We start from the raw sequence: 17,365 nt of genomic DNA, 5'->3' as shown, positions 1-17,365 counted from the left end.
ATGCTGCCTCCACCGTTTTCCCCTGCTCATAATGCGTCCAAAAACTTGTCCTCAGTTTCCTTTGGCATGTTTATTTGTTTTCACTCTTTGATTAAACTCAGGTTTGAGGAGGAGGCAACTTAACAAGTGAGTTAAATTGCATACAGTGCTCTGTTACCTTCTTTATCCATCCATCCATTTTCTTTACCCCCTTGTCCCTCAGTGGGGTGGGGAGGGTTGCTGGTGCCTATCTCCAGATAACGTTCCGGGCGAGAGGCGGGGTCACCCTGGACAGGTTGCCAGTCTGTCGCAGGGCAACACAGACACAACCATGCATACACACCTAGGGGCAATTTGGAGAGGCCAGTTAACCTGACATGTTTTTGGACTGTGGGAGGAAACCGGAGTACTCGGAGAAAACCCATGCATGCACAGGGAGAACATGCAAACTCACGCAGAAAGACTGTGGCCAGGTATTGAACCCAGAACCTTCTTGCTGCAAGGCAACAGCTCTTCCAACTGCGCCACTGTGCAGCCTTACCTTCTTTCATATGATCCCTGAAAGAAACATACGCAAAAATATGTGCAATCTGAAATTTATTTCATGAAAACAAACAAACTCTTCAGACTTGAAATTAATGAAAACTCCTAAGGAGACAAAAGTGTGAAGACATCATTCATAAAGGGAAAACAACCAAACTCTTCAGAGGTGAGATGATCTGCAGAAAAACATGTGAAGTCTGAGTTTGTGAATAAACTCAAATTGCCTGTATGTGACCATGATTCTGGCTAGGATGGGAATGCTTTGTCATCAGACTAAAATGTGTAACTTCTCTTCCAGCTGGATGTACAAATATCAGCAGTAATGAAACCCTGCCGTTGGTTTTAAAACATAATCTGAGAGTCTATATGTGGCTGTTCCAGTGTCAATATTCCAGTTTATGTGGATCTTAAAGCAAAAAATAATAATTATTGCAAACTCCCCGCTTCCCAAAACTTTTACGTGACTTACTTTTTTTTTTTTGATCAAATTAACTTGGATATAGCTTATGATCAAATTGTCATCCGAGTGATACATTCACAGCCCGTGAGGAAACCCTCTCTTTTTCTCTGTAATAAAACAATATAAAAACTTTTTCACTTAAATATTTTTTTTTTCAATTAGGTTCTACCACAGTTCAAACTAAAACTTACGAGTGCCGCTTCTTCGCCCCGACTGTCTCTAAAGGAAAGCAGAGATGAAACAACATGCTCTCGCTCCCAGTAAAAGGAGAATACTAGAGACTTTTTAAATAGCCTAAAACGTAGTGTCTGATTCTATTTGTCAGTTCACGTCAAGTCCAATACCTCTCCAAAACTGATTTTTGAAAAATAAGAGCGAGTCACCGTAAAAATTATTATTGAGTGAGGCAGCGGCTTCACAGCAGTGCTAGCAGAGTCCTATAGCAGAGATAGGAAGCCGTTATCTGTGGTGTCTTGCTGCTCGGATCTGCTGCTTCTTGAGCTCTTGCTGGGGTTCGGAGTGGTTGAATACTTAGGAGGGTATCTGATGAAGAGGCGGTCCTCCTCCTTTTTAATCCATCTCAGAAGCTTAGTGATGGCAGTAATGGCACAGGTCTTTGTCACAAGAGGGCTGAAGCAGGTGTAGAGCTCAAATTTGCTGGTCACCTAAAACAAAAAAACAACACAGACTTAACTAAATATGAAAATCAATCCGATTTTTGAACGTTTTTAAAACTTGCATTAGGGTTCAACTATTTCTAAAAACGAACTCAAGTGTTCAAAAGAAACAAAGAAAACATTCAATAAGTTAATGTTTTTTACTGCTTGGAAAGTTGGCCCTTTCAAAAATCTCACACATTCAAAGCGTTACCTAGCAACCTCAGCTGACCCCAGGCCCGTTACCTAGCAACCCAACCAGAGTTCCAGCCCTCTTACTTGGTTGAACAGGAGGCTCTGCTGCTTTACAAAAATATACGGTTTGTATAATTGCGTGTCTGTTTGCAGACATTTTCATGTGAAGCGTGAACGTTACGTCGGGGAGGGAGTGGCCAGCAGCAGCTCATTTGGATTTAAAGTGACAAGACGCCCTAAAATAGCTCATTTTGAAATGAGCTCAAAATAGGCAGAAGTGAGCAGACAAAAATCTCAAGTATATATATATATATATATATATATATATATATATATATATATATATATATATATATATATATATATATATATATATATATATATATATATACACACACACACACACACACACACTCATGGTCATTAATTTGGAATGGTGTGGATGGAATAAGAAAAAGAATTAAATCTAATTTAAAACAGTCTTTTTCTTTTAAGTTATGTGCAGACAACATTGATTCAACCGTTTAATTTCAGAGCCTTTTTTGATATTAAGGAATTTTTGCACAGTAATGAATATGCTAAAACATCCCGCACAGAAAATAATCAGCACCAAATATTGATCAAGTCCCTATCAATGATGAGTGGATTATGTGTTTAATTGCTTATAAAAACAAGAGAAGAAGAAATAGGCTAGAAGTCTTAAAAATGAACTGATTGGAACACCAGCGTCCATGAATTTCTAAAATCCGTATATATTATGCATGGCTGCAGTAACCTAAAGCGCAGCTCCTCACCCAGGCCAGCAGAGTCTCCCTCTCAGCGACGTGGTAGATCAGCTTCAGGGGCCGTGAGGTGCTGTGGATGCGGCTGTGCATGTAACGATACAGATCCAGGAGCCGCATTTTCTCCTCATCGCTGCTGTAGGGAGCCTCCATCTCTGGACTGCAAGCAGGTTAAACACAGAAAGTCGTATGAAGCTCACAGATTATTATTAACACATATTCATACACGCATAGGTCTGTCTCAATAAGTTTTTCCAGAGGTTACTGCGATAAACAATATTGTTGTTTTGAAAACATTTTCAAGTAATATGACAACTTGATAAGGCAAGTATACCCTGATTGTATGCAGCAGGATCCCCGAACCATCCCTAATATTTGTTGGTTTTTTTGAATTTCTTGACTTTCTGAAACCTACAGAAACTGATGGCATATTAGGGTTATTGTAGATAGAATAAAAAATAGAAGTAATGAAAAGATAGGAATTTTGAGATTCATCTCAGAAATATTTTAGAAAAAGCAATAAAATTTCTGAGTTTGAGAAGTCAAAAATTAGCCATAAAAAACCATTAAAATTTCTAGATTAATCTTAGAAATTTTCCAGGAAAAATTCTGAGACAAGAAAATTTCTGAGTTTGAAAAGTTCAATTTTTTTTTACTTAAAATCAAATTTCCATTTTTTTTCAATGAATTTTTTAAGATTAATCTAAAAATTTCTGAGTTTTTTCTAGCACATTTTTGACATTTCAAACTCATAGGTCTCCATGGGGTTTTTTTTTCTAGAAAATTCAGAAGTCGAATATTTTCATCTAGCAAATTTTTGACTTTTCTAATTCAAATTTCAAATTTGTTTTTAGAAATTATCTAAAATTAATCTAAACATTTTGAGTAATTCCTTGCAAATTTTAAACTTTTTAAACTTAGAAATTTCCTAATTTTTTATAGAAAACTCCTGAGATCTTTTGGCAGAAATTCCACAATGGCTCCAACACTCCGTAGTATCCTGTCATTGCTACGGGTTTAAAATAAAAACTACATTTCCCAACACACACCTGGTGAACTGAGTGAGCTGGCGGTGGTTGTCCGGCACGTCGAAGGGCTTGTACATGAAGTGCCTGAGGTCCGACACACCGACCTGGCTCACGCTGTATGACTGAGCTTTGGCGATGAGGCTCAGGGAGTTCTGCACCAGCATGGCCTCTTCGATCTTCCTCTTGCAATCGGCTACGGCGTAAAAAGCCTCCTTGTCCGTGGAAAGCAGCAGCAAACAAACGGTACACTCCGGCGGGTCCAGGTAGGAGATGTAAGCGTAAAAGTAACAGTCAGGGTTGAAGAGGGGCAGGCAGATCGGAGTCCAGATCTCCCCGGCCTGAAACGCAGACGAGGCTCCGATGAGGTTGAGCAGCAGGTGGACGTCGGCCGGCGCCAGCCTCGCATCCTCGATCACCGTCTTCTCCTGGACGATGGTTAGCAGCTGGTTTTTGGCAATGAGGATGGAGAAAACCAGGTTGGGGGTGATCGCTTTCTGCAGGATCTGGCTGAGAGAGTCCCTGAGAGAGGAGGCGAGAGGCAAGCAGTGCACTGCCGCCAGCAGGAAGCTCGGGTCCGAATCCACCAGGTTGAGAAGGCCATCCAGGATCTTCTCGGATCCGGCCAGGAGCCGCCTCAGGTCGTAGTTCTTCTTGTGCTCGAAGATGCGGGATATGCTGGCCTGGGTGAGCATACTGATGATCTGGTAGTACACATAGAGGAGTTCTTCACGCAGCTGCTGCTCAGACTGACGACTGCTGGAGACGCACACCAGAACCAGGGGTCCTTTCTGCAGGAACACCACCGTGTGCTCCTCTGGTCGGACCGAGACAAAACAGGACAAGAGGTTAAAGGTTTACAGACACATTTTATAGCATAACCAAGTCACTACCTTAACTTCAATTGTTAAAAATAGGCTGAATATAAATCATATAGATGAAATTTGACTTTGTAATTAAAATGAGCTGCAGTGTATTTTATCTGCACATAGCCATGTATAACTGTGAACTGCAGAGAAAAAAATCAATACATGGTTTTCAAATTATTTAATATCAAAACTTCCTTGAAAAAAAATCATAATGTGACATAAATTAAAACCCAACGCTTTCTCACTTTTGACAATTAAATCGTAATTTGCAGAATTTAATGCTGGTGTTGTCATTTGATTGTTTATTTATATTTTATGAGTACTTTTTATATGTGGTTATTTTCTCTAATAGCTGCTGCAATTTTACAAATTAGCTTCATCATGTGGTAAGGACTTCAAATATAACGCTGCTAAACATAAAATAACGATAAAGATTTGGATTTTAAAACAATCACAAATGACTAATGTCAAATTACTGCTAAGGCAAGTCATCTTGAACAATAATAATAATACAATATTATAATTGTTATATAATAAATAATTGTTGAATTTAGCACAGGTAAAATCTATTCGGTCTACCTAGGGTTTAAAAAAGCATTTCATATCAGTTGATATTGATAATTATTGATTTTTTTTGTCTTAAACATATGAAATATTGCCAAACTACTAGTGTGACTTTTCATGTTTTATCCACAGTTTTCACTCCACAAAATTGCTTATTATTTTTAAGCAGTTATTAGGCAAAGTGGCAAAACCTAAAGCTGCTGCTGTGGCAGTTACTCAGCAGGTTGTTGCTAGGTAACCAAAGAGTGAGTGAGTTGCTAGGCAACCAAAGAGTGAGTGAGTTGCTAGGCAACCAAAGAGTGAGTGAGTTAATTCCACAAGCTTTATTTAGCTGGCTGCGAGAAGCTGAAAATCAGAATCAGAATTTATTTTATTGTCATTGTGCAAGAAAGAAAGCACAACAAGATTTTTCTAAAAAAAGCAGCTCTTGAAGGCAAGCCAAATAAATAAATAAAAATAGAGAAAAAAAAGAAGAAAAAGAGGTTGAGTGGCTAAAGTCATTCTTTTGCCTACATTTCTCAGAATGCTATTCAGTTCTGGATCAGAGTTCAGTGAATGCTCCATATATTCAATATTCTATCAGATGTATTATCTGTTTATATTGATCTATCACAATATGTATTCTTATCGATTTATTGTCCATCCTGATGTTTACCATGACAGTCAACGTTCTCACCTGAATACACTGAGCGGATGATGTTATCTCCACTTTGGACAAACGACACCAGCGCCATCATGACGCCCATGGTGGAAGACAGAGCCTCTTCGCTGCCGTATCGGGAATAAATAGGCTTCCCAGCTTCACTCAGCACAAACACGTGCTTCCTGTGTCGCCGCCAGCTGTCGGCCGTGACGTCCTCGTCTCGATGAGAAGTGAACGAAGGAGACTCCTGGATTCCCGCCTCCAGTAAAGGAGACGATCTTCCTTTCACGCCTATACCTTGTTCCTCCAGCTTGGCCTTGGCCAGCATTGTAACAACAAACTCCCCCGAGTCGCTCTGATTGTTCTCAACGCCAGAATCTTTGGTCCCTCTGCCAGCTGAGTGGGCCGGCAGATTGTTCTGACAGTCTGGCGTCTCTGACTCCGTTCCCAGGTTGGAAGGAGGTTCTGCCTCCGGACCCGGATCCTCTGCTGTAACATCAGACGGCTGCAAACTGGCCGGCTCGCTCCGGTTGACGCCGCTGCAAGCATTCGTCGCCACTGGATCGGGAAACATATGGTTCCCCAGAAGACAGAGAGAAGTGGCCAGGGTGTCGGCTGCAATGAAAGCAAAACTAAATTATGAAATAAGTAAAGGAAAACAACAAACACAAACATAAATCAATCGCAGGATAAATTAACACAAGAGGAATCGTTTTAATTTGCATGATTTATTGTTTTTTTTCTTCTTTTCTCTCTTTCTACCAAAAACTGGATGACAAAAGTCTTCAGTCTGGTGTTTTGGTTTCAACTGGACCCTTTTTTGAAGGACAGTTTAGTTTACAGAGACTTTATAATTCATTTAATATGTCGTTTCTGTTGTTGTTTATTTATTTTGGATATTTTAAATGTCTTCCACTTTCTGTGTTAAGAGCTCATTAATTTTGGCTTATTAATCTTTGAGAATATGTTCTTGCATTATTATGTCATTATCATGACATTAATTGAAAATGGTCTCAAAACAACAATATCATCACTTATTGCAATAATTTCTGGGAAAATTTATCATCCTGCAAAATTTGTTGACAGGCTAACACATGAGCTTTAATAAATAAACAAGTAATACTCCCAACCAAGAATGATAAATGCAAAAGGTATTACATTTATTGAATACATGTAATAAATGTTTATTTAAAAACCTAACAGGAGATTTTATAATCGGCTACTGAAAGGAGTCAAAAATAAATGTTCATTTCTCATTTTTAGGCTTTATGATAGCAAATTGCTTATTGTTTAAAGTTCTTTCTTTATCTTTGTCTTCAACAGAATATTCTGTTATTTTGTACTTCTGCAGAATAACCATATAAATAGTAATCCCTGTTTTTGAGACGCAAAGTCTGTTTTGATTTTTTTTAATCTCGGATTCAAACTGCAGTTTGTAACTTGCAGTGGTTTTGCTCCAGTCTTTTTGGTCAAAGTTTCATGGAATAATAAAATATTTCAACCTTACAGGGAGTTTTTTTCCCCCCTCTATTTTGTTGTGTATTGCACTATTTTTCCAAATAATTAAATGATTTCTTCTTTTTTTTTCTTTGCTGACATCAGGATGCAGATTTGAAAAGCACCACAAGTGAAAATCACCACAAATCTTTCAATCTTCAATTTAAAAATAAATTACAATGTGAATAAACAATAACTCAGGAGCAAAAGTGCACAACGCTAAAATAAAGTAAGTAAATAACATGTTAACTATATATTCAGATGTATTCAACATAATTTATTCATAATTTAAAAATCTAAAAATGTCACAATTTATTTAAATCTTAGGACACACTTGAAGCACAGAGGCAATCTAAATAATGTTTGTCTACAGCAGCACAGAAAAAGAAACTCTTAAATAACTGAATACAAATAAATTCTGTTTTTCTTTTTCTTTTTTTTTAACATATATTGAACTTATTTTTTATTGGCCATTTCTATTTTAATTTAGTCTAATCATTTAAATTTACATGACTTTACATATTTAAGTTTATGGAATATTTCTCATTTCTAATAATAATTGCTCATTTCTACATTATTATTATGAATATTTTCAGTAATAGCTTGAATTTATGACCATAACCCAATTAAATAAATCACATGTCCCCCTATCTTTAGTTCACTTCAAACAAGATTCTTCTTCTGTAGGTTTTGTATAGGAATGCCTAAACCTTAAAATTTATACTTTAAAAACTATAAAGCTCAAATGCAACTAATACAAACCTGTAATTCTTATTTGCAAGCAAATATGAATATGCTAAATTTGCAAAACAAATGCAGGGTTTCAGCGTTCAGAATGAACTCATATTTACCAGGTGGATTGTTCTCCGCTGGAGGATCAGAAATGTTCACTGCCTGTGCTTCTCTGTCTTGATGGTGGTCTTCCTCCATGATACCATCCCAGTCACTACAAATAAGTAAAAGAATCCACGTTCAGGTTCACGATTAAAGCACTGAGATGTGAGGAGCTCATGAATGAGAGCATTTATTCTGGAGGTCACATGATAACAGAGGAGAGAAACAGCTCCAGGACACCAAACAGACACTGGAATTCAAATCTGATTACAGCTTCAGCCGATCTAATGTTACACACCAACACAGCTCGGTAAGACCAAGAGAAGGCGAGAGGGAGATAAGGATTGTGTTAAAATAAGTTTCTCAACAGTAACCAACGTCATATCTGCGACCACAAACACGCTTAATGCAGTTAACCTCCTTATAATGATAGATGTGTGGCGGTGAATTAGAATAAAACTCAGCAAACGGTGACTGTAGACATGAAGCTAACAGAGCTCGCTGCTAACAAGCGAGACACACACAGATGAATTTCATGGCCTCGGCTTAAACGAGCTCCTCTTCTTAAATTAGACAAATAAACAAAAACAACAACACTTACGTTTGTAAATTGTCAAAACGTTGCCTTTAAAAAAATACAATTAGCTACATTAGGTTTCTTCTGCAGCCCGGAGGCAAATGAGCTGTCAAGAATTAGAAGCCGAAAACAAATCTTGCTCTTACAACAGCGGACTTCCGGAATTGACGATGACGGGCTGAGCTAACCAATCAGAACGTTAGTCGGAGCCTGTCAGTCCCGCCCCCTCAGGAAACCTTAAAATCTGAGCGGTTGGTAAAAAACACACAACAGGAACGAGACAGGGCCTATTCTAGGTGTACTAGGGGCCGATGCAGAGTTTCCTGAAGGCACCTACTTATTTAACCTGCATTTAAGACATGTTATAGATGAATCTAATGAGCTGACAATAAATTAGCTTAGAATATTATTTATGAACTCAATATCAACTGAGCTAGAATTGTAAATATAACAATTGTATTTAGTTTGTGAAGATTGTGGTATTTCTTTGACAAAGAGCTGCTGCTCCTCCATGTGGAGGGAAGTCATTTCAGGTGGCTCAGGTATCTGGTTAGGATGGCTCATGAACGCCTGATGGATGGATGGATAGATGGATAGATGGATGGATGGAATGGTTAAAAGAAGAAAGTACAGAACTATTAGAATTAATGAAGAAAAATCCATAAAATTGTAATTACTAATTGTGAAACGGTTTTCGAACTGTTTAAAGTTTATTAATTACAGGTCCATCTCAATAAATTTGAGATTCATCAAAAGGTGATTAATTTCAGTGTTTCAGCTGAAAAACTCATGAAACTATGCACTGACTTTAATTTCCAATTTGCCAAAAACTCTTGAATGGGCTCTGCTTCATCCTTTGAACACTGCAGTTAACTTTGTTGCTTGTATGTGTTTTCCTTCCACTAATTATTCCAATAAAACGCTTCAATATTTTGATGTTAAAAATCCTTTTTTCATTAGTTTTGGATTCTAACTTTCGGATAAACTTAATATTGGGTTTTTATAAGGTGGAGCCATAATAATAAAATTATTAAATAATTTCATATAAAATGTAATAATAAAATGTAAAGATATTGGGCAAAAAATTAACAATAAGAAAAATTGACAAGAAGCGCCTGAAATATCTCCTTATGTGTAATGAATTTATATATGCTAATATGCATCTCGTCCAGTAGGTGGCGGTACTGCGCTTTTAAGCAACAGAAGAAGAATGTTGTACGTAAACAAAGCTAACAGCGGAGGGACAGATAACACATCCTGCCTAACCAAAGCAATGTCTTCAAAGTGAATGGACAAGCAGCTCACCCGCTTCTCTCGACATTAACATTATAAGCGGACAATATGGAGGAGTCGTGGGATTTTGAGTTTCTGTCCCGCATCGCTGACAGCTGTCTGTCGTTTATTTCCGAGTTTGTGGACGATTGGCTCGCCAACGACATGAGGGTCTCCATATTCAAAATCCTGCTCAGCTGGCTGATATTTAGTCTGATCGCGATTCACTTTGCATGGAAAGTCTACGGGAACACAGTGAACGACATGTATTATCGACAAGGTGGGTGTTATTCATACCGCACAGGAACTCTTAGCTGTGTAAATCTAAGCTAGCCGCGTTAGCATGCTCTGTGTTTACATCCAGGGGCCGGGCAGAACGGAGGAACACCCGAGGCAGCTTCCCACCTGGGCGGATGGTGAGTGTCCGATGTTGGAATTATGTGGCTCACATTAATTCAAAAGGTTTCAAACTTTTGTTTCCATGGAGATAGCCCGCTTTAATTAAGTGCCGTTTATGTTTTATTCTTCGAGTACTGCCTGGCTATTGTTGTTGTATGATCTTTCATCTGTTATCTTGTAGGGTGAGTGAAGCTGGGGACCCTATGAAGAGCCATAAGGACTGAGTTCTCATCCTGAAATCTGGGCTGGATATTTTTACTTCAGACACTAAATGAACATGATCAGTTTTGATCATCTGTAGATACAAACATCTACCAGTTCTCCTGGGATGGTGTCGAACAAAGTTTGTGGCATACTTACTTTGCTCACCGGTCACAGAACAGGACACTTTTCAGCAAGAATGACTGAAATAAATCGTGTTGTCAACATGGACCACTTGTGAATTTTGTGAGCGACAGCAGTGGTAATGTGAAACAGTCGTGGTTTGGGGTTTGATGCAACTTTAATATCACTTCCAAGGTCATACACAACCAGAAACCATGCCTACGTGGTGCAACAAATGTATTTTTGAAGTCAAGACACAAAATAAAACACAGTTTTTATTAATAAATTTGGCATTAGTAGTAGTAGTGGCAGCATATGCTGTGTGTTGAAGTATCAGTTGCAGCCAGTTTTATTTATGCAATTTGATGAATAAATTATCCTGTCTAAATCACTGTTTTATTGTGTTTGTTAACAGCCTTCATGATTTTTACTGTCTTACAACATTTTTACATTTCGTGATATCACAACAGACTTCAGTTGACTTTACTAAGAGCTCATTTAATTTACCCAAATAAAATAGTGCAGTTGTAAAGTGGAGGGAAGTTAGTAATAGGCAACATCTGAGAAAGGGAGGGATTGTGCAGGTAACCTTTTTCTACATGTTCCCGTCTAAAAGGAGGGATGAGAATTGGCACAAAGTGGTGAATGAATTTCCCAGACAAATTCAGGGGACAGAGCTGCTGCTCATTTGGCAGTAAACCTTCTGGGGGACGCCTGTTCAGTGTCTCCCTGTCAGTCCAATTTGTGGGGAAATCACTGCAAATGATTATACACAGTTTGCATGCTTAGAAAACAAAGAATTGTATAAAAAATATTCTAAAACAAAATCAAATACACATTTCATTGAGTAAAATTTATTTACCATGATAAAAATTTATTTTATTTTTCAGTTAATGTTTTTAATTGAAAAAAAAAAACCCACATAAATCTGTAGTCATTTCATTTTTATTGAACGACAAGATGAGGTCAGAATAAAACTTTAATGTACTGTCTTGCTGAACGCTATAATATAACATTAGAATTATTTTACATTAAGAAGGAAAACACTGACACAGACCTGCAGTTTTTGTTAGTTTCAAAAAAAATATTTGGGGAAATGTTTCTTTTCCCTCATTTTATTTCATAATTCTGGGATTGTATATCAGTTATTTTCATTTTGATCTTTAAAATACTAAAATTTCCACAAACTTTATATGAGATACCCCTTTGCATGTGATGATGTAATCTTTAAATATTAAATTATGTTTTGATCAGTTACTCAGTACTTTCAGCCTTTTTTTTTACCAAATTCTTTTTCACTCTTATTTGAATAACTTCTTGGACAGCTACTTACTTTACCTGAGTAAAAATATGTTGTATCACTACTCTTATTTGAGTACAATTTTTGGGTACTCTAGTCACCTCTGCTTACATGAGTGTCAAATATAAAAATAGAAAACCCTAAAAAGCCTTTTGTGTCTACTGACATGATGATCTACTCATTATTTTTGCACTGTTTTGCCTGTGCGTTAACTAATTTTAATGGGAATAGCTGGGATAAGCAGCACATGAACATCCATGACATTCGTGCAGGTCAGGCCAGGCGCCAGCAGACGCTCTCCGGCTGACAGATGGGAAAAGAAAGTGTAGGAGTCATTATTACTGAGGAAGCTGTCGATGTCTAACCCCTGGGCTCGGGCTTCGTCGTAAAGCCCCGCATCAGTGACGGCTCCCGCAGCCTCCGTGGGTCCGTCCTGACCATCTGTGCCGCCGCTGAGAAACACAGGCCCCTGCGGCGGGAGCTCCAGGCCTCTCAGTTCCAGTCCCACTCGGAGAGCCAGCTCCTGGTTTCGACCTCCTTGCCCTTTGCCCGTTAGATCCACAGTCGGCTCTCCTCCAGCTAACACACATGTGGCGCCCCACCCCTCGGCGCGCTCTTCGCCCAACACCTGCATGGTTCGACACAGGTCCCAGCTCTCCACGCCGACCTCCGGTCCGAGCCTCAGCACTTCGGCTGCGATCTCCGGAGGCGGTTCCTCCCGGGAACAGGCGAACCGGGCCAGCAGGCCGTACAGCCTGGAGACGAGCCTCACGTTGCCGCAGACTCCCGGTGAAAGCACAACAGGACGGAAACCCAGCTCTCGAACTCGCTGGCCAGCACAGGTGAGCGCAACGGTGTTGGAGCCAATCACAGCATTGAGAGCCTCTCCAGGTGAATCTGAGTGCTTGTCATTCTCTTTCCAGCGGGGACCCTGTCTTGCAAGGACCTGCGTGACTGAAGCTGGCATGGAGCTGAGAAGCTTGTGTCGTTCAAGGATGGATAAAACCTCCTCCGGCCACACCTCGCATGTCACTGTTGGGCCGCTTGCTATCAAATCAAGAGGGTCCCCAATCACGTCAGACAGTATGAGTGAAACCACCTTTGATGAAATGATTGGAAAATCAGAAATATGCTCTTCTTTTAACAAGCAAACATTGTTAAAGGGGCAGTATTATGTTTTTTCCAGCCACGTGTAGTTACATTTTACAGCACAATCAAGTTAATGCATATGACGTAAAAGTAGAGGTTCAGCAACTGCAGTTTTCTTTTCGATCACAGAAAAAAAAAAGCCTGACCTGATGATTCAGATTTTTTTGTCTGAATTGTTGCTAAATAAAGCAATAAAGTTAACAGTGTGGTGACTATTGTTAACTGCAGACATGACCTGCTGTCAGTCAAACCTCTACCATGGGAGAGCAGAAGAGGTTAGTGGTTGATTTCTAGCACTCTGCCAAGGTAGATAATATCCGTGGATAAGATCGGCTTCACATGTAAATATTGACCGATCACCAATTCCCCAAAGTCAAGGAAATCGAGACGATTTATCGGTGCACCCAGAAATTTGACTTTGTAATTTAGCACCTTAAAATTGGGCCTCTGTCACTTTAAAAACTACTGCGCTTTCTGAAACTCCGCCTTCAGGAAGCCATCACAACATTGCTCCTCTATTAACACTGAGCAACGTTTTTACCTGCATTTCACTGAGAAGGAGCTCCAACAATGAGCTCAGCAGATACACAGTTCCACCAGCTGTTTGCTAATGGCTGCTAGCTAGTCTGAAGGAGCTCAGTGGGGGGGAACTTTGGCTCAGAGGAGGAGGAGCTGAGTCTCGAAGGAGGGGCTAGGTCCACCCAGGTGTTTTGCGGAGCTGAATGGTTGCCATGGAGATTAAAGAATTTGTCAAACATGCATTAAAGAATCAAGGCGACACGTCTCCAGGTATGTTTTTGATGAGGGAATAACATTATAACATGACGTGAAACTCAAAAAAGTAGATTTTACATAATATTGCCCCTTTAAACAACTGCTGTGAGTTACCTGTGCGGGGTGAGCGTGGTGTGCAAGCCCTCCACCCTTCAGCAAAGAGAGCGCTCGACGAACTTTGTTGAGCTCTTGGATGGTCGCGCCAGCAGCTGCAAGTCTGCGAGTTACATCAAGCTTCTCCTGCAGCGAGATTGGAGGTATTGGTGCTGGTAGCAGCGCAGAGCCTCCGCCTAGAAGGAAACAAACCCGCAAGTCACTGGAATAATTGTCCAAATGGAATTATAACATGTTCTAGTTATAAAATGCTTGCACATTTGACTGAAATATGGCTATTAAATAAGCAGATCTGCAGTCATTATTGATGAAGTTGCTTCGTGAACTGTCTGTTGGTTTATAGTATGATTGGTTTACTTCCTTAGCACTTTTTTTGCTATAACCTGGTACCACACATCTCTTATTTTAAAAGATTACTGAAATGTTGTACATTGTCTGTGTGTAAATAAATAAACAGTAAACAGGGTAGAAATCGGTGGGACTCTTAAAAAAAAATCATGCGCTTTTACCTGATATTAGTACAAGCAGTAAATCTTTTTCTGTCAACTCAGTAGCTAACTGCTTGATGCCTTCGGCCGCCTTCAGAGAGTCGTCATCAGGTAGGTTGTGTTTGGCTCCCTCCATGACTTTGATCCGACTGTCTGCTTCTAGCAACAAATGGCTGTGATGGATAAAAAGCATAAAATGTCACATATATCCATATTACTTGTGTTATTTTAGGTAGTTTTCAGAAATTAGATAAACATTCCCTGAAATTGTTCACACTTTCTAACACAAAGTGGTAAATAATTGCTATAGGTAAAAACTTTGGATTAGTTTAAAGTATGGAATGCTGAGACTGTCAAGACTCAAGACCCATTTTTATTCATTGTCGTTGATTCAAACAAAAATGAATCAAACGACAGGAGTTTGAGTTTCTTTTGTAATGCGAGTTGAGGAGTATATTTGTATTATTGCTTTAATCTTATTTTTTTCTTGTTCTTAGTTTTGTAATCTTAATTCATTCTATTGAATTGTACAGCAAATTGGTCAACATTTGTTGTTTTATAAATAAACTGACATTGACATAAAAAAAAGTCTTTATTATATGATTCCTTGATTTTCAGCTCTGACCAGCTTTCCTTTCCCTGATTAAAAAAACATTGTCCCACAGCATGATGCTGTCAACGCCATGTTTTATGATGGGAATGGTGAGTTTAGAGTGTAGTTCAGTGTTAGTTTTTCATCTTTAATATTTAATCCTTCCTGTGTAGGCCTAAAAAGTTTTATTTTGGTTTCACCTGACCAGATTGTGTGTGAAAAACTGCAAAATACACTTTTCATTTTTCTCCATAATGGCTTTCTTCTTAACAGTCTTCCATAAAAGTTGGATTTGCAGATTGCACAACTGATAGCTGTCTTCATGAGCTGTGGATTCCTGCATCTCTTCCAGAGGCTTTCACAGAGAAGCTGGACTTATACTGAGATTTAATTACAAACAGGTGATCACTATTCATTTAAGATGCTGACTGGATTCATTTGAATTGAAAATTAAGTTGGTGTTTGTTACAAATAATAATAAAAAAAAACTAGTAAGAATATTTTTGTGATGCACTATGGCTCCTGCATCATTTGCTCACCTTTTTCCATGCTGTTGTAACGTCTGCTGTATCCCATGCGGCACGCTGATGACTCCTCTAACTAGATGATCGCCCAGAATCCTCTCTACCTCTGCAGCCATTCCCAGAACCGCTTTCCCAAACCCCACCAGGTGCAGGTTGTGACTGAGTGTGAGTCTGTGTCCGTCAATAACGACCGAGTCGCCGTTGCGCTCTATGCTCTGCCGCACCACGGTGTCCGGCTGCACAGCTTCCACTGCGGCTCTGAAGGTCTCCCGCGCTTGTGAGTCCATGGACATGTTGCAGAACGTGGGGTTTCTTCTTCCCAGGAGGCCCAGAAAAGGTTGAGGCCGGAACAAGGACAGGAAGCGGGCCATTGCCACCTCAGCAGGTCTGAGGAATCGATACAGCAAGATGGGTTGAGTTAGAAAAGCATGTTAAATTAGGAAGGTGAGACTTAATACTATTAAATGTCTTCCATTTAAAACCTTATGAAAACTACATGCATACAAAGTGGTATAGTAGTGTTATTTGTAAAAATGTACATCAGTTTAAAATGATCAATTACTGTAAACATTACAATGCCTCCAAAGACCTTCAGACAAATTTAAAGCAAATTTCCACAGTCAAGATGTGCAACATGCTGTTTGGACTCACAAAAAACATTTCAAATGTTTATCTGACAATTTAGTTTAGAAAGCATAGATAAAATGCATGTACATTTACTACCTTAAATTGTTTTTCAAATGAACAAAAATTAAACATTGAGCATATTTTACAAACCCAGCTACTGTGACTCTCTTCAAATCTGGTTTTAAGCCTGCCTACCTGTGTGGGTGGTTTAGGGCGATTGCAGCCTGCAGATTCCTGCAGCAGCCTGTTGTGTGTGTTCCAGTTCAGCAGCGAAGCAAAAATCTAACCAAACAGTGACTGGAGTTGTTTAAACTCTGCTTAATGATTAATTTAAAGAGACCACTGCCCTTGTGAACATGCATTTCAGCTCTCCATTTATCTCTTATTTACTTGCACTGATTAAAAATTCTACCAGATAGAAGGAGATTTAAGTGAATGTGGCCTTATATATCTTGTTTTGTATCAATCAATAAGACTGGTGGTGGAGGTGTAATGGTGCAGGGGTCATTTTCTTGACACACCTTGGTACAAACTGTTTAAAGACCAACGCTTACCCAATGCCACATTGTTTTCCTGAACATTACAACAACTTCCCTGTTTGTTTCTTGATTTTTTTTCAGCCATATTGTTGAATGTGTGCCATAAAAAATTCAAGACAAAACAAGGTCCAACTAAGTATGAGCAAAATGTATTGTCAGTGAGTGTATATTTTAGAAATACAGACCAGGCATACAAATATTAATACTAAAATTAAAGGTCCCGAAAAGTGGTCCTCATTATGAATACACATGTAATTAAATCTACTTATTTTTACAATTATAATTCTGAACGACTGCATTATTTTTATATGATCATGCACAACCAACCAAAACAATAATATGTAGTTCATACCTTGGAGTTTCCCTTCTGCGGGGTCAAAAGTCCTCCAGGAACTTTCTTCATCATGTGTTTATTTTGCGGCGGGAGTAAAATTCAGAAACAGACAGAAAACAAGTCTCTGTCCTTATACGGGACAGGAAGCGCTGCTAGTGAACACATAACCTGGCAACTATTTGAGACATTTAAAACTAAGCAGGAAAACCGTATCAAATCCTGCTGCTTGTGCTGTTTATGGTACCACGCAAATCTCGCGATAAAACATCATTTCGGGCCACTGCGCGGTCAGGTGATGATTTGTG

The 17,365-nt window shown here is 39.1% G+C and overlaps 3 protein-coding genes across 4 annotated transcripts; 1 reads left to right on the top strand and 2 right to left on the bottom strand.

Moving 5' to 3' along the window:
- Nucleotides 1-559: 559 nt before the first annotated feature.
- mon1bb (MON1 secretory trafficking family member Bb) lies at nucleotides 560-8,804 on the bottom strand. Its single transcript, XM_014998885.2, has 6 exons — nucleotides 8,649-8,804; nucleotides 8,065-8,159; nucleotides 5,750-6,331; nucleotides 3,665-4,457; nucleotides 2,628-2,775; nucleotides 560-1,647 (listed from the first exon to the last, which is right to left on the bottom strand). The coding sequence occupies exons 2-6, from the start codon at nucleotides 8,141-8,143 to the stop codon at nucleotides 1,420-1,422; spliced, it is 1,830 nt and encodes a 609-aa protein (XP_014854371.1). The 5' UTR covers nucleotides 8,144-8,159; nucleotides 8,649-8,804; the 3' UTR covers nucleotides 560-1,419.
- A 1,021-nt stretch (nucleotides 8,805-9,825) lies between these two features.
- On the top strand, nucleotides 9,826-11,007 carry tcta (T cell leukemia translocation altered). Its single transcript, XM_014998949.2, has 3 exons — nucleotides 9,826-10,176; nucleotides 10,261-10,312; nucleotides 10,477-11,007. Exons 1-3 carry the CDS (start codon nucleotides 9,966-9,968, stop codon nucleotides 10,517-10,519), a joined length of 306 nt encoding a protein of 101 aa, XP_014854435.1. The 5' UTR covers nucleotides 9,826-9,965; the 3' UTR covers nucleotides 10,520-11,007.
- A 450-nt stretch (nucleotides 11,008-11,457) lies between these two features.
- On the bottom strand, nucleotides 11,458-17,287 carry glyctk (glycerate kinase). Of its 2 annotated transcripts, none has more exons than XM_014998898.2 (5): nucleotides 17,079-17,287; nucleotides 15,576-15,947; nucleotides 14,466-14,617; nucleotides 13,957-14,132; nucleotides 11,458-13,018 (listed from the first exon to the last, which is right to left on the bottom strand). In XM_014998898.2, the coding sequence occupies exons 2-5, from the start codon at nucleotides 15,929-15,931 to the stop codon at nucleotides 12,128-12,130; spliced, it is 1,575 nt and encodes a 524-aa protein (XP_014854384.2). In that variant the 5' UTR covers nucleotides 15,932-15,947; nucleotides 17,079-17,287; the 3' UTR covers nucleotides 11,458-12,127. The 2 variants fall into 2 exon arrangements, with proteins under 2 accessions (XP_014854384.2, XP_087861819.1); XM_088005693.1 differs by lacking the exon at nucleotides 17,079-17,287 and adding an exon at nucleotides 16,383-16,580.
- Nucleotides 17,288-17,365: the final 78 nt, after the last annotated feature.

The sequence above is a fragment of the Poecilia mexicana genome, unplaced genomic scaffold (assembly GCF_051168715.1).
Source record: "Poecilia mexicana isolate PSO_F unplaced genomic scaffold, ASM5116871v1 scaffold_5, whole genome shotgun sequence".
Taxonomy (NCBI): domain Eukaryota; kingdom Metazoa; phylum Chordata; class Actinopteri; order Cyprinodontiformes; family Poeciliidae; genus Poecilia; species Poecilia mexicana.
The sequence above is the reverse complement of the archived record's forward strand: the minus strand, read 5'-3'. Positions and strand labels throughout refer to the sequence as shown.